General features: G+C 41.6%; 1 protein-coding gene across 2 annotated transcripts in view; it reads left to right on the forward strand.

Annotated features, from left to right (window-relative positions):
- Positions 1-1,396: 1,396 nt before the first annotated feature.
- LOC131225518 (ubiquitin-activating enzyme E1 2-like) overlaps positions 1,397-27,073 on the forward strand; it is a 40,687-nt gene continuing 15,010 nt past the window's right edge. The window contains exons 1-3 of one of the 2 annotated variants that reach the window (XM_058221051.1): positions 1,397-1,591; positions 1,757-2,115; positions 3,676-3,893. In XM_058221051.1, the coding sequence (XP_058077034.1) occupies positions 1,770-2,115; positions 3,676-3,893 (564 nt within the window). In that variant the 5' untranslated portion in view covers positions 1,397-1,591; positions 1,757-1,769. The remainder of the gene's footprint in view (positions 1,592-1,756; positions 2,116-3,675; positions 3,894-27,073) is intronic. The other variant, XM_058221052.1, reaches the window with a different exon arrangement.

Genomic DNA, 27,073 nt, shown 5'->3' on the forward strand with positions numbered 1-27,073 from the left:
CCTAATCACTTTAAACCGTTGATTTTTAGGGTAAATGAGTAACTTGATTGATTTGATTTATTAATTAAGATATGACCCTTAGTTGTCTCGGTTTTATGTAAGTCTTTATTTATTTACAGTTATCTCGATTATTCAGTAATAGGTCGGCTATATTTGGGACATAAATGAATAAATCACGAGACTAGACTTGAAGTTTAAGTGATCGGGCGGATTCGTTGGCTTCCTATGGTTGATTAATTAGATTTGTGTAGTTTTTTACTGGTACCACCCACATATAGGCTCACCTCGAGCGTCAATGGTTAGTAAGTAACAACATAAGCTAGTTATATAGAAAAATTTCAAAGATTTTTGGAAATTTAAAATAGCGAAAATCCAAGACATTACACTAGGGTTAAAGATTTGGATTAATGTTTGGATCAGAGTTAAATGTATGGATCAGAGTTTGGATCAAAGTTAAGAGTATGGATCAAAGTTTATCTTCAATCAAACTTATCGACCTGAGGTGGCGTGTCTACATTATGAGATTATCTTAAAGCAAGAAACAAAAAATGAAGCAGACCAAAAGCTTAATACGAGCACACATCTACCATTGAAAACTTCTCTAGCCCACATAAGCATTGGATCAATTTAATATTTGCTGTGACTCGGTAAACTCGTTTGATGACAAATAAACATTATGATAGGCTTTGGGAAGGTTTCAATGGCGGAATTATAATCCCCACTTCTTTCCATGGTGTGATATATGTAAGTTTTGGATTTGTGTCAGTTTTGATCTCATGACCTAAAATGTTCTCCTCAGGTGGATGGATAACGTGGACTTGACACAATTACGGTGGGACTCACAAAACTTAGTGACCCCAGCACACCACTGAGGTATGTGGTGTGTGCCACACCAGGCAGTCCACTTCCATATCCGGTGGTGTGGAACACCCCGCGCAATCCTCTTCCACATTCGACGGTCACACTTTCGGCTGTGTTTTGCCCCACTTAAAAACGGTGGTGACTTATTCTATGTGGCAAGGATGTAATCCATCCAGACCATCCAAATTGTGGGTCCATTGAGGATAGGGCATGTATTTAAAACCATACTCATCTAGCAATCCGACCTATCCAATTACTGGATATCAAACGTATAGTTGAATTAAAAAAGCGAGTGGTCCAAATTTAAATGAAAAATCGGAGCTTTAGTAATATCTTATTAGTGAAAAAATTCGGTTACTCTGATTAACAGCTGGGGCCACGAGTTTTATACAAGTCCAGATTTCTATAAAGCTATGCCACGTGTACACATTTGAAGAGTCACCACCATTTTATGAATGGTGCAGAACTAACACAGAAATCTAAACCCCTCACACCACCTTCACCTCCTGCCCTTTTCTTTCTCCACAATCTTCCATTGTTCTCTATAAAAGGAGGGAGATGAGATGAAATGCAAACGTACCGAAACTCCCTTAAATTCTATCTCAAAACCCTAAAATCACAGACAGAGAGAAGAAGAAGAAGAAGTAGAAAAGAAGAAAAGATAGAAAAAGAAAAGAAAGCTCTCTGTCCTAAGAATCTATCCTTTGCTGCACTACACAAGCTGTCCTCGGTAAATTCCTTGCCTCCATTCATTCACTACATTTTCTAAAATAAATTTCAACTTCTTGGTTAAAAACGAAAAACAAAAATCAAAACCGACAGCAGCGTCGCATTTTTGCTTTGAATCGCTTTCGAATTCCAAGATTCTTGAATCTATCGCCGCTGTCTTGAGCAGTTTATTGCACTATATGCTTCCTACTAGAAAGAGGGCGGCCGGAGACACAGCAGACAACGACGTAGACGACGGAACCGAGACCTTACTGAAGAAGCCGCGGGCGGTTGATTGCTCAATCCCTTTGTCGGACAGCAACACCGGGAGCAGCAACAACAGCAGCAGCAACAACAACCACAGCGCCGTAGATCTTGTCCGACCGTACCCGGTCGTTGCCATGGCCCACAATGATGGGCACCCACCTGAGATCGATGAGGATCTGCACAGCCGGCAGCTCGCCGTCTATGGACGGGAGACGATGCGGCGGCTCTTTGCGTCTAATGTTCTTGTCTCTGGGATTCAGGGTCTCGGGGTTGAAATCGGTAAATACCCATGATTCCCATGTCTTGTTATACCTCTCTATTTTATTTGAATTTTGAGAATATTCAGCGGCAGATCTTATTTGATCCGATGGGCGAGTCTGATTTGATCTGTTGTTTGGATCTTCATTTCAGGAACTGGGTTTCGATATATATATATATATATATATATATATATATATATATATAATCTGCTTTCACATTTTTTTAGTTACTGATTTGACTGTATCTTGAAGATCTGATCTGAGAATTTAAAAAAATACAAAAATTATAATATTTTCTTTTCCTGTTTGGTAGATGCCTAAAATCAAGTTTATTTCATTTTAGTTAATGGTAATTATGTATTAGAGATCTTGATCTCTATTATGTAAGGAGTTCATGTTAACCATGATTGTGCATTAGAGATCAAGGTCTCTAATACATTATTACTGTTAATTTTCTGAAAAGACGAGATGGAGAGAATAGCTCTACCGCAATCTATTTTATTATAAAAGCCCTAATCTGACTCAACTGGGTGAAAGTCCTACAATTTAGACCCAGTGGGACAAAACCCAAAACCCATAAACTAGTACTGTCAAATAAAATGAAATGAACTCATTTTTAGGCGTCTACCAAACAGGGCCTAAGTTTTTAATATATATTTTGTTTCACTGAAATTATCAAATTGCAATAATTAATTGAGTTGTTGAAATAGGCAAGTTGAAATGAAGTTGAAGTGATTGATGAAAATAATTTTCCATTTAGAAATGTTAGTTGTCTGGATATCATTGCAATTTTCTTAACAAGCCCTTTTGGGACTGTTTATTGTCTCCGTCTTCTATCACGGACCAGAGAGCCAATCGGCATTAGGAGGATTGGTATTGGAGTCGTCAATTTTGCGGCAGTAGAAAACATAGGTGGGATCAGAATGGAATTCACAGTTTCAGAATCCATTTGAGAATGTTAAGAGGGATTCATGGACTTTAACGTTGCTTTGTTGTGACTTAATGATTGCAATCTAAATTACACCTCCATGTGAAGATGGCCTTGGTGTTTATTTTGTTTTTATATGCTGCGGCTATTGGATAATGAATCTGTGATCTAGGTCTTTTTTTTTTTTTTTGGGCAAATCCGACTGTAGAGACTGTCAATATATTGTATTAGAAGTCATGAAATTTCATTAGAGGAAGAATGAGAATGACAGGAAAACACTTTAATACATATTGTATTTATCATTTGGGTATTTGAATCTGCCAGTCCATGTTGGGATTTGTAGATGCCGTGGCCAATGGACGATTAAGTCATGATCTGGATGTACTTTGTGTTGTTCTTATGAATGCTATTTGATTGGTATCTGACTGCTGAGATTGTTGGCTTGTGCAAAATTATTTGTGTTTGGTAATAACGTGTGGAAATTCATTAGAGAGGAAGAATGAGGATTCTAGCAAAAAAATTGATAATAGAAACATCCCTTTAGCACCACAAAACTGGGTGTACTTTTTTACTGTTTGATTATCTGTGGGTGTTTTCTGTTTCTTTGCCACTATTCTTCTTCAGCTAAGTCTGCTTTTTTGCTTCTTGCAGCGAAGAACCTTATCCTTGCAGGTGTCAAATCCATCACATTGCATGATGAAGGGACAGTCGAGCTTTGGGACTTATCCAGCAATTTTTATTTCTCGGAGAATGACATAGGGAAGAACCGTGCACTTGCTTGCATCCAGAAGCTGCAGGAGCTCAACAATGCTGTGGTGATATCAGCCCTCACTACATCATTATCCAAGGAGCATCTTTCTAAGTTCCAGGTTTGTTTTTTGTGGTTGCTGAACTTCTAATTCTGTTTGTCTGCTTGTTGCATTGCTGCGTCTTTTGTTGGTTTAGCTTTGATTTCATGCTGCATTTTCAAGTTCTTTGTGATGTTTTATTTGTTAAATCTTTCAAGCTACTGCAAGATCACATGAAATAAGCATGATTCTACAATGCATATGCAATATTACTGTTGGTATGCCATCAACCTGCAAGCTTCGCTTAGCGGCTATCCTTGTTACCGTCTCCTTGTAAGAACAAGTTGGGTCATCATCTACCACTCCTATATGTTGTTCCCTCTCCTTGTGCACCCCTTTTGTCAATCTTCCACTTTTGTTGTCCTTTTCAATAAGCCCTTGCTTATCCCCTTTCTTTCCTTTAGCTTTGGCTAGCTCCTCTCTATTCACCTTCGCCGGATTGTACTTCACCCTCTGCACCAACAGTTTCTTACGAACAAAGCTCTCCCCATTCAACTACTTGATTGCTTGAAGCAATTCCTCTTCCAACTTACATTCACAAGCAATTACACATTCAAAGCAGACAAAAGGTGCCCCTATCAATAAGACCTTGGGTGGTGAGGGAAGAATGTCGTTTCTTAGAGGAAATCTTTCCGCAGAAGCGTGCAACTCCTGGCTTTAGGAGGAGGGTCACATTCAAGATTCGGACAGTGTTATCATTCAGGGACTACATGGGCATGGTGTAGTTCTTGCCAATAGAGACTCAAACATGAGAGAAGAATGGAGAATGGAGCTGGTTCAGAAATTGATAATAGACAACAAAAGACTTAATACACTCACATCAACGAATATCCATGAATATCCAATAGAACCTAGGAGAGAGAAGCTCCGCCCATCTACTTGGAGGACACTATGGAATCCTGGGAAGAGCTCCCGAAGACTCTTCCAACAACAGATGGACTGAGGTTGCCAGGAAACAGTGCAGAGCGAAGACAAAGTTTACATTGCATTCCAGGCACACTGGATTCCCGACCCTGTTCATAGCCAACATCCCCATGGGCTGGGATAGCACATGCTCTCTTGACTGTTCAGAAAATGCGACGAAATCAAGGAGATCGTCGTTCCGCGCTGGAAAGGCTCATCTAATCATAGAGGTTTTGCTTTCATTCGTATGCGCTCCAAGGTGGCAACCGCTAAGGCCACCTCTTCCTTGCACAACTCAGGCTACAATGGATAGTGTATCTCAATTCAACATGCCCTTTATGGCCCAAGATCAGAGGAGGATCTCCATCGGGCTTCTAAAGAAAAGGCACCTCTCACCACTTATTCGTGTTCTCAACATCTCGGGTAGGGGACGATCTCTAGCAGTGAAGCAAGGTCATTCAGAGACACTGTCCTTAGCTAGGGAGTAACCCCGCCCAAAGTCCCATCTCTGTGTCCCTCATCATCACGGACGTCCTCCGAGCCCATCATCACGGTCGACAAATCCATGGTGACAGAAGTAGAAGGGGCATACGCCTTTAGTTTGGTCATCCATTGCCAGCCCAGAGCCCCTCTGAGGGCGGTTCAACAATGGCTTCAATAGAACTGTAGACTCAATAAAGGAAGTTATAGTCTTAAACCCCTCAATGACACCTACTTCCTTTTAAACTTCAAGCTGGGCAGCAACCTTGACCCCACGTCGAGGTCGAAGTTTCTTCCTGAGATCACCTTGTGACCTCCATCAGTTGATGGGGAAGTTTCTCTCTTTTTTGGTCCTTTGATGTTTTGATTTCTCTTTAGAGTTCAAATTGAGCTATGGAACCTCGATTTTCTTCCAGCACTTGGTTCATGCATCGGTGAAGTCATCTAGTTCAATCCGACCATCGAATCAGGTTAGGAGCTAAGATCAGCCCGAATCCTTATCAGGAAGAAGAATTCTTTGCTGTTGATTTCAACCGTCTCTGTGGTTGTGGGAGATGTAACATTCAAAGTCTTTGTTTAGGCCGAGTTGGAAACTCTATCTTCCGCAAAAAAAGGTGAAGAGCCTCAGCCTCAGGCACCGGTTGATGTAGGCAAGGACCATGACACTTAATACTCTTGCGAACCACCGACCTCCTCTCCCACACGTGTGTCTTTCAAAGGTGCATGAACGACCCTCTCAAATAACACGTGCCTCCCTCTCTTGCCGGGGAGCCAAAGGGGATGCATGGCACATTCGGATCCTCATATCCATCTCTCGAAAACAATCCACCATCTTAACAATGGGGAAGATCCACATGTGCCATGCGTGCAAGGAGCCTGAAGTGGGAAAAATCTCTCTCGAAACCCTTCATATCAATGCCTGTTAGGTTCCCATCTCCATGTGTCCTCAGAAGAATGCCTGATGGTGGGCTCAAGGAGCCTTTTTTGAAAGGTTGCAATGTGACTCCCCTGCCCGCATCATGCAATGACGTCACTATCACCAACTACTCTATTAGAGTGACATCTGTCCACTCGTTGCTGGGACCAGAAGTGTAATCCTTAGCCTCGGATTTTTTGTTCGTTTCGCCTCTCAGTTTGACACGTTCGCACCTCGATCACCTCCCCAAATTGGAGTCTCTTAGCCCTCACCCCCTCCCTTTGGCAACCATCCCTCCCTTACAACAACTACATCAGCTCGTCCCCTTTCTTGACGGTTGAGAACCCAGTCTCTTGTCACTTGTGTTCCCTTTGCTCCAATCCAGATTCCCACTCTTCGTAAACCACAACCTTGCAACCAAGCTACTCCTCTTGGTTTGCCTTCCCTTACTTCATACCATATGGGAGCGGGGGGTTCCCTCAATTGAACCTTCCATTGGTAGTCCCTCTGCAATCGAAAGATTTGTACAACCCTTCCTGTCCTAATGCCAGCTAGCCCTGTTCCTCCCTAGGTCGTCCGCTTCCTGCCACTTTTTTATCTGCAGATTGGATTGGGCCATTATTCTAGTAGGCCTCTCCACCACCTCTCATGGACATCCCTCCTATCCAGGCTGTTCACGAAGACATGCTTGCTGACACATACCAGACATCCATGAGCCCTAAAACTTGTCGGAACCTTAATTTGATTCTAGCTAAATGCAAAGATCTCGAGAAGCTAAGGGAAGGACTCATGGACTCTGGATTGCCAGTAGGCATCTCATTTGGGGATAAAGAGGAGGATTATTTAGATCTGATACAATTTGTAGAAAATTGAGAAGCTAAGGTAGGTGAAGACGAGAAAAGCGTCGAGGTCCCCAAGGGGTCTAAGGGAGTTGATAAGCCTCGAATCATCCATCAATTACAAAGGAGGTTCTAGCTCTCAAACCTCCAAAAGAGGTCGGAAAGGTAAGTTCGTTTGCTAATGAAGATTATCTCTTAGAACTTTAGAGGGCTGGGTAGTATCACAAAAAGGATCTGAGTAAGGACGTTCTCCTAGTACAAAGCTAATGTAATTTCTCTCAAGGAAATGAAGCTCCCTCTGATAAGTTCTTTGATTCTCAACTCCATTTGGTCCATTCGAAATAAAGATTACTTCTCCTTGGAATCTGATGGATCCTTTGGGGGGATCCTCATAGCCTGTGATTCTTGCCTCTGGGTTTTGGAGGATTCTCTCAGGGCTCATACTTACTTTCGGTGGTTCACTAGTTCTTAAAAACTCATCCTCCAGATTTAAATGGATCTTTTCCTCTATTATGGCCCTTGTGCTCCTTCCATGAGGTACCTCCTCTGGGATGAGTTGAATGGCATTAGATCTAGATGGAGCTACCCTGGTGTATTGGAGGCGATTTTAATGTTGTTCGTTTTTCTTACAAAAAATCTAATGGATCACATTTAACCAGAGGCATGATGATGTTCTTAGATTGGGTTGGGGGGAACAATCTCATTGGCCTTCCTCATTTAGATGTCAAATTCACGTGGCCAAATGGGCAATTCCCTCTGATCCTCTCTCATTTGGACACATTACTTGTTTCTGTCGATTGGTTAGATGTGTTCCCGCTTGTTCTCTAGAGAGGCCTCCCTCACCGTACCTCTGACCACTGTCCTATTCTCTTGGAGTCCCTTGAGCAGAGTTGGGGGACAATTGTTCAGATTTGAACTTTCATAGTTTCAGGTCCAAGGTTTTATGCCTATGGTCTCTTCTTGGTGGACCTCCTTTTTTCAGAATATTGGTAGTATGAGCTTTATCCCAAGTCAGAAGCTGAAAAAGCTCAAATCTAACCTCACCCTTTGGAGAAAGGAGACAATGATAAATCTTGAATTTTCCTATGGTCTCGTCCTGGTGGACCTCCTTTCATAATATTGGTAGTCTGAGCTTTATCTCGAGTTAGAAGTTGAAAAAGCTCAAATCTAATCTCACTCTTTGGAAAAAGGAGACTAATAAATCTTGAATCTGCCGTTGTTAATGCCCTCTCTTCAATACGCCTCCTGGATGTTTAGGAAGAATCAAGACCATTATCGGAGGAGGACAGAGAACGCATAAATTCTCTTAAGGTGGACTATGTGAGCATCAGTTCCCAATAGGAGATCAAATGGAAGGAAGATCTAGAGCTAATTGGTTAAAAGTTGGTGACAAGAACACTACTTTCTTCCATGCTATTGCTGGTGCCTAGGGCTGCACACGAGCTAGGCTAGCTCGAAAAACTCGCTCGGCTTGGCTCGATCTAGCTCGGTTTGACTTAGCTTGAATGACGACTCAAAGCGAGCCAAGCTTCATATGACCCATCTCATTTTAAAAACGAGCCGAGTTCGATCATAGTGGATCTGGATTTGACTTGACCCAATCTTGGCTCGACTTGAAGCTCGAGCTCGGATTGACTCAAATATATATTAATATATATATATATATATATATATATATTATATTTTAAAATTTAAAAAAATTAAAACTTAAACCCTACCTTACCCGTCCGTCCCTTTCTTACCCTTTCCCTTCCTTACCCAACCCGCCGCGCTTGAGCTCCTCTCTCTCTCTCTCTCTCTCTTGTACTTGAGCTCCACAGTCTCTCTCTCTCTCTCTCCACTCGCCCGAGCTCGAATTAGTGTTTGCCCGACTTGTCTCGGCCGTACAGCCTGCACTCAGCCACTCACCCGAGTTCTCTCTCTCAGCAACAACAACAAGGTACCTATATGGCTCTATCTAATATTATATATTATTAATTGAATATTTGATTTGGGAGTTGGGTCGGGTGTGGGTAGGGTTAGTTGGGTCGGGTGCTGGTTGGGTTGAGTCGAGTGCAGGTTGGTTGCTGGGTTGAGTCAGATTGGGAGCAGACTTGACTTGACTTGAGGTAAGCTCGCCTCGACTTGTTCCACTAGCTCGCCTCGAGCTCGACTTGAAAGGTTTGGCAAACAAGCCAACCTCCAATGGTAAGTTCAAGGCCGAGCTTGTGCTCGAGCTCGAGGAGAGCACAGACGAGTCAAGCCAAGCTTGGCCCACTTCAACTCGACTCGACTTGGCTCGGCTCGATGTACAACCCTACTAGTTCTAGAGCTCGATCCAACAAGATAAGTTCTCTAACAGTCAATGGTTCCAAAATTGAGGACCAACAAGACGTAATTGACCCTATCGTCTCCTTTTACTCTTCCCTCATTTCCTCTAACAATTGCTCTAGACCCTGTCTCGATAATCTGGAGATCCCCTAGTTCTCTTCCGAGCAGGCGAACGCCCTCGATTCTGCTTTCTTGGAGGAAGAAATTCAGGTTGTGGTTTTCTTGTTGGGAAGTGACAAGTCTCTGGGTCCTGACGGGTTCCCATTTGCATTTTTTCAAAAATTCTGGAGTGTTGTTAAAAAGGATGTTTTGCTTTCTTCTCTGAATTCCACTCGTTGGGTGTCATTTCTCGAAATATGGGTGCTTTCCTTCATAGTTCTCATCCCCAAGCTTGAAGGAGCCTTTGACCTTTAGGACGTTCAGCCTATTAGTCTTCTGGGAGCCCCCTACAAAATTCTGGCTACAATGCTTGCATCAAGGTTGTCTCCAACTCTCTGTAAAGTTATCTCGAAAGCTCAGTGTGCATTCCTTGCCAATAGACAAATCCTGGACTGTGCCTTGCTTATGAATGCATAAACTCCCGTAATAGGTCTGGTCAGGGAGGGGTTGTTTGTAAATTAGACATAGAGAATGCTTTCGATCATGTAGATTGGGACTACATAGATTACATATTGAGTAGATTTCATTTTGGCCCAAAATGGTGTTGGTGGATTTGGATTTACCTATCCTCTGCCTCTTTCTCTGTGCTTGTTAATGGATCCCTGAAAGGGTTCTTCCCCTCCTCGAGGGGCTTAAGACAAGGTAACCCTCTTTCTCCTCTGTTTTTTGTCATTGCTGCTGATGGGCCAAGTTGTATGCTCTTCAAAGGGGAAGATTTTGGTTATTTTCAAGGGTTCGATGTGGCCTAGCTCTTCTCCCCTGATCTCTCACATACAGTTTGCTGATGACACGCTTTTATTCAATGAGGCTACCGAACAATCCATCATTAGTTTGCGGATGATTATTACTTGCTTTGAAGCTATTTCAACTCTTAAGATTAACCTTTATAAAAGTGAACTGTTGGGCATTAACATATCTCACAACCTCCTCTCCTCTCTTGCAGCTGTCTTCGGCTGCAAAACTGGCTGTTTCTCCTCCAAATACCTCGACCTTCCTCTTTGTATTGGCAATCCTGCTAATCACCTTTGGGATGCTATTGTTGAAAGAGTGGAGAGGAAGCTCGCCCCTGGGAAATGCATATCTTCTGCTTGGAGGCCGTCTTATTCTAATTAAATCCGCTCTCTCTAATTTGTCCACTTCCTCTCTCTTCTAATGCCCCAAGACCATAATCCTCAAAATTGAAAAGCTCTGTAGAAATTTCCAAACATTTGCCCTCTTTACAACCAGTGTTCGAAATATCGGTATCGTGTAATGTATCACACCCTTGGGATATAGATACATATCGGTTATCGCACAGGATATATCGTTTGTATCGCATAATTTATCGCACTTTTTGGGAAACATGGGGAAACATTGGTAAAATGGTTGAATTTTTCAATGAAACTTCAGGGATGGTTAAAAAAGACTTCAATAGACACTTTTATATCATAACATCTCAAAAAAAGGTGCACACAATAGGTTTCCTTTGTATAGGGTCATAAGCCATGCGCTGTCTGATTGAACTAAGTCAACTATATTCAAATATAGTGTATAACATTTATAAATGTAACAAAACATGTACGAAAACATAACTAAGTGGACCCCACCACAAAAAATAGTGGGGACAGTGAACACCCACCGTTGAAACCTTCCTAGGGCCGACCATGATGTTTTTGAGATCAAACTTGTTCATAAGGTTACACAGACCCGGATGAGCTTTCAAAATGGATGGACAGCGTGGATGTAAGGCACACACCCTACAATGTCCCCCATAGTTAGGGATCCAACGAGTGGGACGCAGGTTGCGTATTGACGCTGCTAGTAGCGAGGTGGTTACTGGATAATGCTCTGTGAGCCCCACCATGATATCTGTTTTATCCGCATGATCCATCTATTTTTTCAGGTTATTTTAGGGCATATGGCCAAAATTGAAACAGGTCCGAATCTCAAGTGGACCACACCATAAGAAAATAATGGTGATTAAACATTCACCATTAAAAACTTCGTAGGGTCCACTGTAATGTTTATTTTGCATCAAACCTGTTAATTAGGTCACACAAACCTAGATGAATGGAAAACACAAATATCAGCTTCATCTAAAACTTTTGTGGTCCTCATGAAGTTTTTAATGGTGAGCCTTCAATCACCACTGTTTCCTTTAGTGTGGTCCACTTGAGATTTTGATGTACCTCATTTTTGGGCTAATGCCCAAACATGACTTGAAAAAATGGATGGATGGCACAGATAAAACACATATTATTGTGGGGCCCGCAGGGCATCGACCAGTAGCTACTGGTACAGAGCGTTAGTAGGCAATCACATTGGACTCAATTTCATGCGAAGTCCTTTAGTGGGAAGTTCTTGCGTTGAGATGCTAGGTGAGGCCCACCATGATGTTTCTGAAAAATCCACGCTGTCCATCCCTTTTTCCATATCATTTTAGAACAAGAGATCAAAAATAAGGTGGATACAAAACTCAAGTGGGCTGCACGAGAGCAAAGAGTGGAGATTCAGTGATCACTGTTTAAACATTCGTATGGCCGCAAAAGTTTCGTATCAGGCTTAGTTTTTTGTTTTTTCACTTCATCCCAGTGGAAATGACCGTCTAAACGGTTTAGATGTCATATAAACATCAAGGTGGAGCCCAGGAAGGTTTCAACGGTATGAAACTTTGTCTAGTTTTCCTTCTCCTATGGCCGTCTTGAGTTTTGGATCCACCTGATTTTTGGTCTCGTGTCCTAAAATGATTTGGACAAATGGATGGGTGGTGTGGGTTTTTCAGAAACATCATTGTGCACCCCACCTAGCAATCTAGCATAGAAACTTCCCACGAAAAGCATTATCAGGAAATCCGCATACCACCATTTTCGCGCCTAGCCGTGCTATGGAACTAACATGTGCGTGGGGCCCCGACTATGGCCCTTGCCATTATGTATGTGTTGTATCCACACCGTCCATCCATTTGGAGAGATCATTTTAGGGCCCGAGCCAAAGAATTAGGCCGATTAAAAGCTCAAGTGGACCCTACCACAGATCACAATGGGGGCAATGACACCTACCGTTGAAACTTGAAACCACTTCTATAGTGTCCACCATAATGCTTATTTGAGATCCAACCTGTTAATAAGTTCATACAAATATGGGCCAAGGTAAAACACAAATATCAGCTGGATCGAAAACTTTTGTGGCCCTCACAAAGTTTTTAAATGTAGGGGTTCAATCCCCACAGTTTTTTGTGGTGGGGTCCACTTGGGCTTTGGATTTGACCCATTATTTGTCTTATGACCTAAACTAATCTCTCCAAATGGATGGATAGAATGGATATATAATACATACATCTATATGGGCCCCACCATTTTTAGTGTAGCAAATTGCATTGGATCCACTTTCCGGGCGTGGATTAGGTGTTACGCGGGTAACTGCATAGCCAGTGTTAACCTTACTGTAGGTCCCACCTTTGATGATATGTTGTGTATCCACTCCGTCCATTCGTTTTTACAGATAATTTTAGGACGTTTTCCCAAACATTAAGTACATCCAAATCTCATGTGGACCAACCCACATGAAACAGTGATTATTGAACATTCACCATTAAAAACATATCAAGGCCTACTTTAAGTAGATCCTTAATGTTTATTTGTCATCCAACCCGTTGATAAGGTCAATCAGAACTGGATGAAGTGAATATACAAAGATTAGCTTAAACCAAAACTTTTGTGGCCTATAAAATGCTTTTAATGGTCATTCACCACTTTTTCTGGTGTGGTCCACCTGAGATCTGGATCTATTTAATTTTTGTATAATGTCCTTAAATGATATGAAAAAACGGATGGACGGCCTGGATAAAACATATACATCAATATGGACCCCACAGATCCCGTGACAGACCGTTTGTGATACATCTTGTCCGTCTCTGCCACATCCCTTAAAAAGGGTATGCGAATTGCGTCCTACCACCACCCGTCTCCAGTTGGGAACGGGCAACAACTTTGATTGCCCACCATGATGTATGGGTCTTATCCACACCGTCCATCCATTTTTTGTATCATTTTAGGGTATAAGCCCAAAAATGAGGAAGATCCAAAGCCCAAGTGGACCACACTATAGGAAGTAGCGGTGATAATGATTCTAATGGTTGAAACTTTTCTAGGGCCCACCATGATGTTTATTTTCCATCCAACCTATTCATAAAGTTACGTAGACCTGGGTGAAGAGAAAACACAAATATTAGCTCCATCCAAAACTTCCGTGGCCCCCAAGAAGTTTTCAACAGTAAGAGTTTAATCCTCAATGTGTAGTCCGCTTGAGCCTTGGATATGCCTCATTTTTGGGTTTATACCTTAACATGATATGAAAAAATGGATGGACGGTGTGGATAAGACCCATGCATCACGTGGCCACTCAAAGCTGTTGCTCATTACCAGTTGGAGACGGCGGGGGTAGGACACAATCCGCGTCCTAAAAAAGGCTTCTAAAGCCATTCTTGCAACAGAGATAGGGTTTCGAGGGTTCCGGTCATTCCGGAACCCTAAAATCCTTAACTTTCTCTAAAAATCCTCCAAATCCCCGCGAGTTTTGGTAGACTGCTAGCTCTTGATCGAGTGGCCCACCAAATTCAGCTTCCGATCGCAATCTTCTTCCACAGGTACCGAAATCCCATCTTATGAAAGATTGTCTTCTTTTTTTTTCCCCCGATTTTCCGGTAAATCTACATATACAACACGATAGTATCGCTAATATTGACGATTTCGCAAAAAAAATCGTGCGGTATATTGCACAATAAAAAGAATTGTTTTAAAAAAAATAAATTTCCGAAGGAATCGGATGGGTTTCGTCTCGCTGGGTAGTGATAACGATAATATCGGCCCATAGTATCGATATTAGGAACACTCTTTGCAACAAAGATGCGAGTCAATTTCCCTCCTTTTCCTTCATTGCAGTTTTGCTGCTAGAATTTGGGACAAGATTTGCAGTTTCTTTTCTGTCTTTTGGGCTATGCCAGGTTCTATCCGTTAGTTCCTCCATGCATGGCATCGCTCCTATATGAATAGGGACTCTACCTTAGTGTGGTGTTTGATAGGCATGGGTAGTTCTATGGGGAATTTGGTGTGAAAGGAACTTGAGATGCTTTTAGAACATTCTCTCCTCCTTTGCTTCGGTTTCTTAACGCATCTTTTGGGAGGCGAGGGATTGGTTGCCCGGTCTTCCCCTTGAAGACAGTCCCAACCCCTTTGCTTCCTTGGGTTAAGCTCACTAGCGGTTTGTGTTTTGTCTCGAGTTGTATAATGGTTTCCTAGGTTTTTGCGCCCTTCTTTTTTTCTTTTTTATTTCTTGTTTGTTTGTTCTCTTGTTTTTCTCTTTGCCCTGCTTGGGCCCTCTTTTGTTTTTCCTTCTTTTTCATTATATATATTATTTTTCAATCTTATGCACGTGGTTTGCAGGTAGGGCTGTACATCGAGCTGAGTCGAGTCGAGTCGAAGTGGGCCAAGCTTGGCTTGACTCGTCCGTGCTCTCCTCGAGCTTACCATTGGAGCTTGGCTTGTTTTCCAAACTTTCAAGTTGAGCCTGAGGCGAGCTAGTGGATCGAGTCAATGCGAGCTTACCTCGAGTCGAGTCGAGCCTGCTCCCAATCCGACCCAACCCAACACCCAAACCGCACTTGACTCAACCCAACAACCCAACCCAACCCAACCAGCACCCAACTCAACCCAGCCACCCGACCCAACCTGCACCCGACCCAGCTCCCAAATCAAATATTCAATTTATATATATATATATATATAAAATATTAGATGGAGCCATATCGGTACCTTGTTGGTGGTGGAGAGAGAGAGAGAGAGAGAGAGAGAGAGAGTTTTGAGCTAGCTTGGCTCGTGTATAGTCCTATTTGTGGGTGATTGCGTGCATCTCCATGGAATAGTCGCCCCTTCAAAAGGGGCGGGGACACCCTGTTGTCATTATATATATATGTATATATATTCAATCTTCAAAAAAAATGTAATCAACCCGTTCATATTATAATAAAGAATGTTACCCATTTGTATTGTAATTGTTTGCACAGTATCACTCACGACTATTTTCTAACAAAAACCAAAATAATTTCATGTGATGCCCGAAAAAGTTCTTCTATGTCTGAACTATTCACAAGCTAGACCATTCAAGGAAAAAACACCATCTTCACAAGTTAGGCAGCTGCAGATGATTGCTTTGTCACTCACAAAAGTGTTGCTAGTTAATTGTCACAGTTCTTTCTCATGCCTACATCCACAATGCCATTGAGCAAATCGTCATCATCATCATCTTCCTCATCATCATCATCATCACCGCCACCGCCATCATCATCATCATCATCAAGGCCTTAACCTAACTAATCGGGGTTGGTTACACGAAGCCTATTCTACGTTCCACTCTGTCAAGGACCAATAAGCATATCATGAAGTCTTAATACATAATACATATTTGAGATTTTCTTAGTTAGAAATTTCTATGTTATTAGATGCAATTATTGGTTCCTTTGTAAATATTGCCTTCGATGTTGAAGTCTTCTGTTACAATAGGGCGGTGCTGGAAGTGGAATACATGAAAAAGTGGAATATGTGATTGCTTAATCTGGGTCGGCATGTCTTGTTGTTTCACTGTTCAATCTCATAACCACCATGTTGCTCCTTATCTTTAGCCTAGTTAGTATACCTGCTTTTGTGGCCAAATATTACTAGGCGTCTTCTACCATTTTTTTTTTTCTAAGAGAACTCTTGGGAAGAACTGGTTGTTAATATGATTTAGTGGTTTCCATAGACGAACATCAAGTTATTATGTTTCCTAATCATTTGTTAATGGATGCTGGATTCTTAAACTAGTTAGTGTAGCCACCATTGCTGCCAGAATTGATTGCAAGGTGTCTTCTACTGATTCTTTTTCTAAGAGAATTCTTGGGAAGAATTGCTTGTTAATGTAATTTAAGGTTTTCATTTATAAACAACAAGTTATTATGATTTCTTTTCATTTGTGAATGGATGCTGGATTAAAAATGGCATGGGGCCCAGGTCCACATCTCTTGGGCCCACATTAAATTACAAAGATTTCTAACACTCCCCCTCTAGTTGGAGTGTATACATTGATTATGCTCAACTTGTTACATATTTTAGAACCTTGTGCATGAGAAAGCCCCTTGGTGAATATGTCAGCAAGTTGATCCCTGGATGATACATCTTCCATAGTTATCTCCTTTAGTGTAGCTTTCTCACGAATGAAGTGGCAATCTACTCCAATGTGCATTGTCCTCTCATGAAACACTGGATTTGTGGAAATGTGTGTGGCTGCCTGATTGTCACAGTGTACGATCATTGGTGTGCCCTCAAACAATTTAAGTTCCTGAAGAAGGGACCGAATCCAAATGAGTTCATATACAACGTGCCCCATAGCAAGATATTATGCCTTTGCCACAACACTTTGCTTCTTGCTCCTCCACGTTACGAGGTTCCCTCCAACAAAGGTATAATACCCCGAGGTCTATTGTCTGTCTGTCATAGATCCAACCCAGTCTTCATCGGCGTACTCTTTGATTGTAAGATGTCCAATATTTTTGTAAATGAGGCCTTGCCCAGTAGCACCCTTCAAGCAATGCAATACCCTCTACAGCATCCCAGTGGGTTGTATGGGGTTGGTGCATGAATTGGTTAATCATCCCAACTGCAAATGAGATGTGTAGACGGGTGGCTGTAAGATATATAAACTTTCCCACTAGTTTATTATATTTTCCTGTGTCTTCAAAAAGCTCCCCTTCTCGCTATCCAGTTTTACATTTGGATCTATAGGAGTATCATAAGGTTCATGGTCAAACCCCTATGTCATTTAGCAGATCGAGAGCATATTTGTGCTGAGATAACGTGATCCCAGATGATGATCGTGCTACTTCAATTCCAAGAAAGTACTAAGGGGCCCAAGGTCTTTTGTCTGGAATTGCTTCTGAATGTCCCTCGTGACTACCACAATTCCATCACTGTCAACCTGTCACTACTAGAGATAACAGTGTTGTCGACATAAACGATTAAGATTACCACTCCCTTGGAACTGTGCTTAACAAACACTGAGTGATCAACTTGGCATCGACAAAATCCAAAATCCAACAGAGCTGCTAAAATTTTCAAAGCACACCCAAGGTGATTGCTTTAGACCATAAATAACTTTCCTCAGCTTGCAGACCTTCCCAGTCTCCCTCCTGAGCAACGAAGCTTGGAGGTTGCTCCATATACACTTTCTCAGAAAGGTTGCCATTGAGGGAAGCCTTCTTTACATCTAGCTGACGTAAAGGGCATGACCTGTTTGCTGCAGCGGACATCAAAACTTGAATCGAATTGAGTTTGACAGTAAGTGAAAGGTCTCGTCATTATCTATGCCAGCAGTCTGCATATACCCTTTCACAACATGGTGTGCCTTAAGTTGCTTATAGGCTGATATTTGATGGTGTAGACCCACCTACATCCTCAAAAAATGATACAACCTCATGACAAATTCACGATTTGTGGCGGGGTTCAAACAATGGTACCCCCTTTTGGGTACGGGAGTATCCCAAGAAGATACATTTGATTGCTCGTGAGTCAAACTTGTTAGTGGGAAGACCTAATGTATGAACAATTGCAACAGAACTAAACACACAAGGAGGTCTTGAAAACGGTTAATACCGAGAAACAAAACAGAGAAAGGAGTGGCCCTATGAAGGACAAAAGGTTGTCTGTTAATAAGGTAGCAAGCAGTGAGTATCGCATAACTCCAGAAATGCTTGGGAACGTTTATGTGAGTTAAGAGTGAGTGTGCTACCTTCAAAAGCTGGCAATTCTTCCGTTCAGCCACCCTATTTTGTTGGGGTGTACATGTGCACGATGTTTGGTGTGTAATGCCACAAGAAGATAAATAAGATGTGAAAATAGAAGACGTGTACTCAGCAACATTATTGGATAGAAGACATCTAAGACATCTAATGTCCTTTTGAAATTGATTTTTAATTTCCATGTGAAAGGATTTAAAACATTCAAATAGCTTTGAACGATCATGTAACAGAAAAGCCATGTCATTCAAGAGAAGTCATCAATGAATGTAATAAAATACTGAAATTTATGTAAATTAGGCACCCAAAAGGGGAGGCCCCAAATATCTGAATGTATCAATTCAAATGGAGATGAACTACGGTTTAAAGTATGAGGCAGAAAAATAGAATGGCTATGTTTAGAAAGCTGACATGCGTCACAATTTATTAACTTAAGAGGGAAAAGGAACCAGCCTATGGAGAGAGTCTATGGAGGGATGACCTAGATGAGCATGGAGGATCCGCTCGAAAGGAGAACTGAGTTCACCCTACTTGGGTCAAGATAATAAAGTCCACATTGCTCACCCCCCCCCCCCCCCCCCCCCCAATCGTTACCATAGTTTGGAGGTCCTGCAAAACACAATAAGATGGAAAAAAGTGACTGAGCAGTTCAAAGACTTGATAGGTTTGATCATAGATAAGAGGTTCATAGGAAATTTAGGTACAAACAAGATAATCTAATTCAAAATTTGGACTGGGTGAAGCGGTTCCTTTGCTAGTGACAAAGGAATGAGATCCATCGGACAAGGAGACTAGTAAACAAGAGGTGCGGCAATCAAGGGAGGAGAGAAGGGATCAAGTACCTGTCATATGATCTGTGGCCCTTGAATTGATCACCCAATGTGATGATCCAACAGATGCAATTGAAGCACTACTTGATGGTGCATGAGAGGAGCCACCGACAAGTGAATTTGCAAGAGAGGAGCGGACCAAAAGTTTCTCCAGGTCTGTAAACGAGAGAGTAACCAATGTGGCGGTAGGAGAGTGCTCCCCTTGAATGAGAACTGGGTTTGCTTGAGGAGAGATCAATGCACTATTCTTCTTCATTGGCTCCCAACACTTGTCTTCCGAATGGTTGGTTTTCTTGCAGTATATATGCAAAAGAGCTGCCGCCCACTTATAAGCCCACAGCCATGACCTCCTCCATGTCACCAATTGGGGGGGGGGGGGGGGGGGGGGGTATTGTTAGGAGGGGTGGTGGTAACAGGAGCAGAGGGTGGTGTGGATACACGTAGAATACATGCAAAAACGTCAGAGAGGGTTGGCACATGGTCACTTCTAAGAATTTGAGTATGACTAGGTCTAGATACGGTCGGACATTAGCGAGAAAGAATGCAACTAAGATTTCTTCTTGTTGTGTTGACAAATCTTGGGTGGACGGATGGTGAAGTACGCATCCATCTGTTAGACTACGAAATCGTGCACAATGCTCGTGTAAATTTTCCCCTTTTCTAATCGTCCAAAATTGATAGAAGATATCATAAAGACTTCTCCGTGGAGTAGAGTTGCCGCACTCTATTTCACATGACTGTTAAAAAGCCAACTCATTACTAGATAATCATCTTCTTTCCACTTGGAGCAAGTATCAGATGTCTCACTTGGGCTAATCTTTGATACATGCTTGCATTTTCAGTTTGATTGTAGAGAGACCATGATTGAACGAGTCCAAGGTAAGTAGTTTTCCACCTCGCGTAACTTGATACAATTTGCAAATTCATTGTTTTATTTTCAACACGGGATTCCATCTTCATGCAATCACAAAGGGCCAAAGAAACGAAAAGAAGGGGATACAAAACCGTTTACGTGGTGAATAAAAAAACATCAACTGATTAGAGGCAACCATGTTGTTGTTGGAGACACGGCATAATCACCCAGACATGGTAACCTCGAACACAAGATCCTTCGCAACAATAATGGATGGTAGTGGCAACCAGGTCCACTAACAATGGCGAGGGCCCAACAATGAACGATAAGCATGTTGCAATCACGATAGATGGGCTAGAGATTAGCAATGCGGTGGGCCACCAATACAGCAATCAATCAACAATAAAAAAAACCTTTGGTTCCAACTAATCCTATTATGATCCCAACACACTGCCTGCTTGATGAATGGATTGGATTCAATTAATCTGATCTCCAATGCACAGAGAAGAAAACGCTAATCGTGTTACACCATTAATGGTGGTAAAGGAACCGAACTAGTTCCACAAGAGGAAGAAGGATGAAGAGCAAGGTGCTTCGTATCAGTTACGTCATGGTCGTAAAGGCTGATATGTATAGGTAATGGCCGTGACCATTACGTGATATTGGGGTGAAATGGGATAGTTTTTTTAGACTGTATCGGCCATTACAAGGGCCGTAATGGTTGTTATGGGGCATAACGACCATAACTCCTGCAATGGTAAAAAAACGACTTCTTCTTTTTTTAATAAAAAATATAAATTCATTTTTTCACTTTTCTCATTCTAAAAACTTTCCTATATCATTTTACAGCAGATTTTGACTACTCGTGTTATAGATTTTAGGATTAAAATAGTAGATTGAAACGATTTGGGTGAGTAGAGCTCTGATGGCCATTTTTTTTTTCTTTCGAAAAGTGGTATATATGCTTTTTTTATTATTTATTTATTATTTATTTTTTTTCGATTTCTAATTCTAATGCTTGATTGTGGCGTGTAAACATTAGAGACACATAACTGCGTTCATAAATTTACCAAACAGCCTAATACAAGTCTCTTAGCAAAGAGTGGACCGTTACGCTACCATAAGCATGTTCAAAACAAAAAATGAATACAAATTTGGAATATTTACATTATTTTAGATTTTCTAGATCCACGATTGGAGAAGAGGATGAGATTAGTGGGCCACACACGGGTCACGTAGATTGCTCTGATACCATGAAATCTTGTGAGAGAGTGTGGCTTTAGATTAGTTGAAAGGAGGAAGAAAGAATGAGGAAGGAGGTTGCTGATGGAGGGACATTTCATATGTTGTTGAAAACGTCCCTACCCCATCTTATTATATATAAACCCTAAACAAATAGAAAAAGGCATGGGGCCTAGGTCCACATCTCTTGGGCCCACATTAAATTACAATGGTTTCTAATAATAACAATCAACATTCAGTGGTAGAGTGTCTAGTCCAGATTTGGTCTTCCAAAAAGTGAAGTGGTTAGTAGTGGATGGAGTAGGCAAGGGCTTATGATGCCTTTGCAGGGAGCTCAGTCGAGGCGTTCAGGGTAGCTGGGGTAACTTTTTTATATATATTGATATGATAATCTCTTTTGCATCTTTTTTCCATTTCGTGCAAATAAAATCTTGTTCATCCTGTAGAAAATAAGTTGTGGATTATTGGAGATGCAACTCATCTTGGTGAGCCATGAGGTAAGGTATGGTGTCTTCAAGCGTTTAACTTGAATTCAAGGTATCCCAAATCGGTTACGTATCGGCCGATACGTAACGGTAACGGTGGGGCCCGTTACGCGATACGGGGGCGTAACGGGCGATGTGCCGATATTGTAACCGTAACGGCCGTTACGGGCCATAACGGCTGTTACGGACCCGTAACGGCTGTTACGGGCATTGAAAAAAAAAGAGGAAAAAACTTACCTTTCTTCTTCTTCTTTCTCTTCTCGGACAGCTGCGGCCCAGCTGCGGCTGCGCCGTTTTCTTCTTCGTTTTCTTTTTCTTCTTCTTCGTTTTCTTCTTCGGTTTCTGCTTCTTCTTCTTCTTCTCTCTCTCTCTCTTTGTTCTTTCCCTCTTTCCCTCTTTTTTCTTTTCTTCTCTTCTTTCCCTCTTTTTTCTTTTCGGTTTCCCTCTCTGTCCTCTTTTTTTTTTGGTTGCAGGTGTACCTAAGCTGGTGTAGGTACGTGTCACGCTGAGACGAGCGCTGACACTCCTCGAGCTCCGAGTTGTACTAACGGTTCAAAGGAGATCAAAGTTATATGGGCTCTACAGTGATGTATTTATTATATCTACACCGTTCATCTATTTTTAAATATCATTTTAGAGCATTACCCAAAAAATGAATCGTATCCAAAGATCGTCTGGACCACACCAAAAATAGCAGCAGAGATGATGATTTTCACCGTTGAACAATTCGTAGGCCCACCATAACATTTATTTTCCATCCGATCTGTTCATAAGGTCAAAAAGACCTGAATGAAGAGGAAAAACAAATTTCGTATTGATCCAAAAGTTTTGTGATCCCAAAAAAGGTTTCAATGGTAGACGTTCAATCCCCCACTACTTTTTGCAATGTGGTCCACTTGATAATTAGATCTGTATTATTTTTCGTGTCAAGCCGTGAGACGATCTCATCAAATGAATGGACGGTTTAGATATAACACATTCATCACGGGTGGGGCCCAAAAAACTAGCACAATCCGAGTCCCGCCTAATTCGGGCCCTTAAAAAATTGCACACGAGACATATTAACTTAAAATTTACCAATTAAATTATGAAGTGCAATTGCTAACTCACAATGCCAAAATCAAATTATTTGAATAGTTTTAATTGTTATTTTGTGGACTTTTATTTTTTAAAATAGGGCCTTTTTGATTTTTTTTTTTTTTTCATGATTCACTATCCAATAAATGTCCACCAAGACATAAGTGGGATAATGGCAATAAATTGCATGAATTTGAGGCTAATTTGGGGCATAGATTGGTTCTCCAAGTTAGCCCGAAATTGGCAACGCCATCTACCTGAATTTAATTTCATTTTTTTAAAGAACTATTGGGAGAAAGATATTAAATTGTTAAGTATATAAATTAGATATTTAGAAAATTAAATATATGAATTTTGTAGTCAAATTCAGGTTACCTGGTTCAAAAATTAATCAGACAGTCCGATACAACTTCTCACCAAAGAGTGGACCGTTACACCACCATAAACATGTTCCAATTTATAAATGCATGCATATTTAGAATGCTTAGAATATTCTGGATTTAATCCAATATTTTTTCATATTTTTTTGGCAAAAAAAAAAATTTGCGACGTTACGGGCCGTTTCGCCCCCGTATCGCCGTTACGCCCCTGTATCCGTATCGGTTTTGGAGGGCACCATTACACTAACCGATACCGATACGGGATACCTTGCTTGAACGTTAATGGGTTCATGGGGGGTGGCTAAGTAAGAATTCATGTTCAAATTATTGTTTGACTAACCCATTCTTGCATGATTGTATTGGTTTGATTCGGGACCAGGGTAAGCCACTATGCCAAAACAAGGAGTGGAAAGGAATGAGTCTCAGTGAGTTGTATTCAAGGTATCCCGTATCAGTATCGGTTGGCGTAACAGTGCCCTCCGATACCGATACGGATACGGGGGTGTAATGGCGATACGGGGGCGTAACAGCGCATAACGGTGTAATTTTTTTTTTTTTTGCCGATGGGTTCATGGGGGGTAAATCATGCTTAGCAAGCTAAGTAGGAATTCATGTTTCAAATTATTGACCGACTAACCCGTTCTTGCATGATCGTATTGGTTTTGTTTGGGACTAGGGTGAGCCATTATGGCAAAACAGGGAGTGGAAAGGAATAAGTCATAGTGAGTTGTATTAGTTTTAGTCCGTAGGTGACTTATGTGCCAAAATTGCTATTTAAAACCATTGTTCCAAGAGGAAAACATTTTTTGTTCTTCCTTGCTTTGGATGTTGGTACTTGTAGTTGTTGCACAAATAGTCCCAATTCTGACAATTTTTCTTCCTTCTAAGATCGTTGGTAGTTGAAATGAATTTCTACATAGCTATTATTAGGAAGGATGGAGTCACCCATTTATTAGAATCCTTTTTTTGTTTTTTTTCTTATAATGTTTTGGACCTTTCTTTGTTGGCACCTCTTAATGGATATCACCCATGATAACAAGCTATGTTACCTGGATTCTTCTTAACTTTTAGTTGTCCTTGTTGGAATGGGCATAATATCGCTATGGGTATGGGATTGGTGCTGGATATGGCTTAGCCACACTAGAATGCTTCATAGTATGAGAATGATTTAAGTTATAAAATATATTTAGAAAGCAATAAAAAGTATTTAAATACACATTTTTTTTGAAGATTAACATCAATTATTGAAAAAGAACGCTAAAGGTGAAAAAGAGAACAAGTAAGGTTTGCTATAACCCAAGAGAGAATAAAATACAACAATTAGAGATCGGGTGATAAGGCGACCACTTCGCCACGTCCCTTTTGATGAAGGAGATAGAACGAGAGATAGGAGATGAGGAATTATGTAAGCAGCGATTATTCCTTTATTACCAAATGGCCCAAAGGGTTGCCACAATAACTAGACATCAAATAGCTTTAAGGTCCTTCCCAACGCCTCCCCCATGCTAGGTAAAAAGAAGATCCTCAGTGGAATAAGGCCATAACAACCTAAGGGGTGTGGAAAAGAGCAAGGATGTAGGATTGCACTCCATGGGTGAAAGGGCAATGGATGAAGAGGTAGTTAATCGATTTCTCATTTTTCATGCAAAGCAGACTAATCTTGGGAAGAGACATCCCTCTTTGCTACAAGTTGTCAACAATTAAAATTCTCTACCTACCAAGGAGCCAAATGAAGGCAATGACTTTCGGAGAAACTCTATAGGACCAAGTGAAGGAAGGAAAACAACTCAGGCTACTTGAGGGGGAGTCGCTAAGCAATGAGAAGAGTTGATCGAAAACCTACTCGAATTGCTCATGGACCAAAAAAGCGAGTCATCAACTCTTGGGGAAGGGCGCATGCCTCTCAAGAGCTCGGGAATTTGAAGAAAATATTCCTATGCCGAGTCCGAAAGGTTGATGTTACAAGGGGGAGACCAAATCCCAGTCTCAATGTCAGAGAAGTAGTCGGCTACTGTAATGGACCTATCTGAGGCGAAATTGGATTGTGCATTGAGCAACTCAATACACTTTTATCGTACTGAGTAAACTCTGTTGGGCCCAATGTGAATGTAGGTGGTTCATCTACGCCGTCCATTCGTTTTTCCAGCTCTTTTAGGGGCTAAAGCCCAAAATTGAAGCGTATCTAAAGCTCAAGTGGACCACACCATAGGAAACAATGGGAATAATGATTTCCACTGTTGAAACCTTCCTAGGGTCCACGGTGATGTTTATTTGTCATCCAACCCGTTCATAAGATCACACAGACATGGATGAAGGGATCCACTGCCAAGAGAGAAGAAGCCTTCTTGCATTTGAGGGCCCAATTTGGCAACTTCCTTCCAGATGCAAGAGACTCTATAAAGAGAAGGATTTGGATTGTCACCTTCCTTCACACGTTCCATATTTACTGTCAACAATCTCTCTCCACTAGTTGCCTCATTTTGAGCCAAAGAGTCAGTCCATTTACTAAGAAGTGTTGAGTTCATCGAGGCAAGGCACTGGATGCTCGCGCCACTTTTTGTGATTGGCTTACAAACCTTCGACCAACTTTGGAGATGAAACTTGTAGATATCGGAACGCCCACTCCATTGCAAGTCTCTTATGAGCTTATCCAACCAATCTAAAACAAACTTCGGGCATTGAAAGAGGGAAAGAAAGTAAACAAGCAAAGTTTGAAAGGGCATCTTTAATGAGAGTCAAACAAACCCACCGCCGCCCCCCCCCCAAGGGACAGGGAACGACTTTTCTAATGAATAGCTTCCATGTTACTTGTTTAATGACCACATTCCACAGGTGCTTGGCAGGCTTGCCAATGCATAGGGGAGGCCAAGATACAAGGAAGGGAAGGAGCTAGCTCTACATTCGAAGACAATTGTCATCTAGGAAAGAGCAGGGGCAGAGAGGTTGATACTAAGCATCTCACTTTTAGAAAGGTTAACCTTGAGGCCAGAGATTTGCCTCAAAGCATTGCACAATTTCCCCGAGGTTTTCGACATATACCTCTTTAGTGTCACAAAATAGGAGTATCATCGAAAAACTGAATGTGGATAATAGGGGGGGCTTGCACTCACCACCTTTAAACCACTGAAGGGGCCAGTAGACATGCCTTTATCCAACATTCTGCTAAGGCCTTTAGTAGTAAAGAGTAAAGACGAAATGGAAGCAGGTTAATGATACCCTGCTTGAAACCTTAGGAAGATTGAAAGAACCCTTTGGCGGAACCATTAACTTTTTCTTCCTCGATAGAAAGTCATTTTTTCATTCCAGAGACGAATTGGTTGCTACCGCTGATTCTTCTAGTTTCGATCTTTCGTGATTGGGTTGGTGTATATATAACATGTAATGTGAGGAGTCAAGAGAGTGAAGAGACGATCATATCACTTGAAAATTATTCGGTGCTTTGTCGGATCAATTGCTTAGTGATACTTCTTTGTCTTTACTGGCCGTAACTCTTTTATGATCAGGCGAAGCAATGCCCCTCCATCTTGGGACACAAATCAATGCAGATGCTGAGCCTCCACTTATCACTTGAAAATTATTCGGTGCAACTGCATAGTGATACTTCTTCGTCTCTATTGGTTGTAACTTTTCCATGATTAGGCGAACCAATGTTCGTCCACCTTCCTTCGAGGTCCAGCCGACCGAGATCGACTCTCCTTGAAAGCCTCCTACTTCACCTCCACCTCCAAGCAAGTCTTTCCTGTAGTCGGGAATATGCCCACTGATGAGGAGCGGGCTGCCCGGAGCTCCCCCCACTTTTCATGGCAGAATCGAAGGGCAAAACCTCATCAATGCAGGAGCCAAGAGCTAGCAGGAAATCCTGACTCCACAGCTCTACAAGAATGCCCTTGAAATTGGAACTAGGTGTCCTCTGTATCGAAAATG

The sequence above is a fragment of the Magnolia sinica genome, chromosome 14 (assembly GCF_029962835.1).
Source record: "Magnolia sinica isolate HGM2019 chromosome 14, MsV1, whole genome shotgun sequence".
Classification (NCBI taxonomy): domain Eukaryota; kingdom Viridiplantae; phylum Streptophyta; class Magnoliopsida; order Magnoliales; family Magnoliaceae; genus Magnolia; species Magnolia sinica.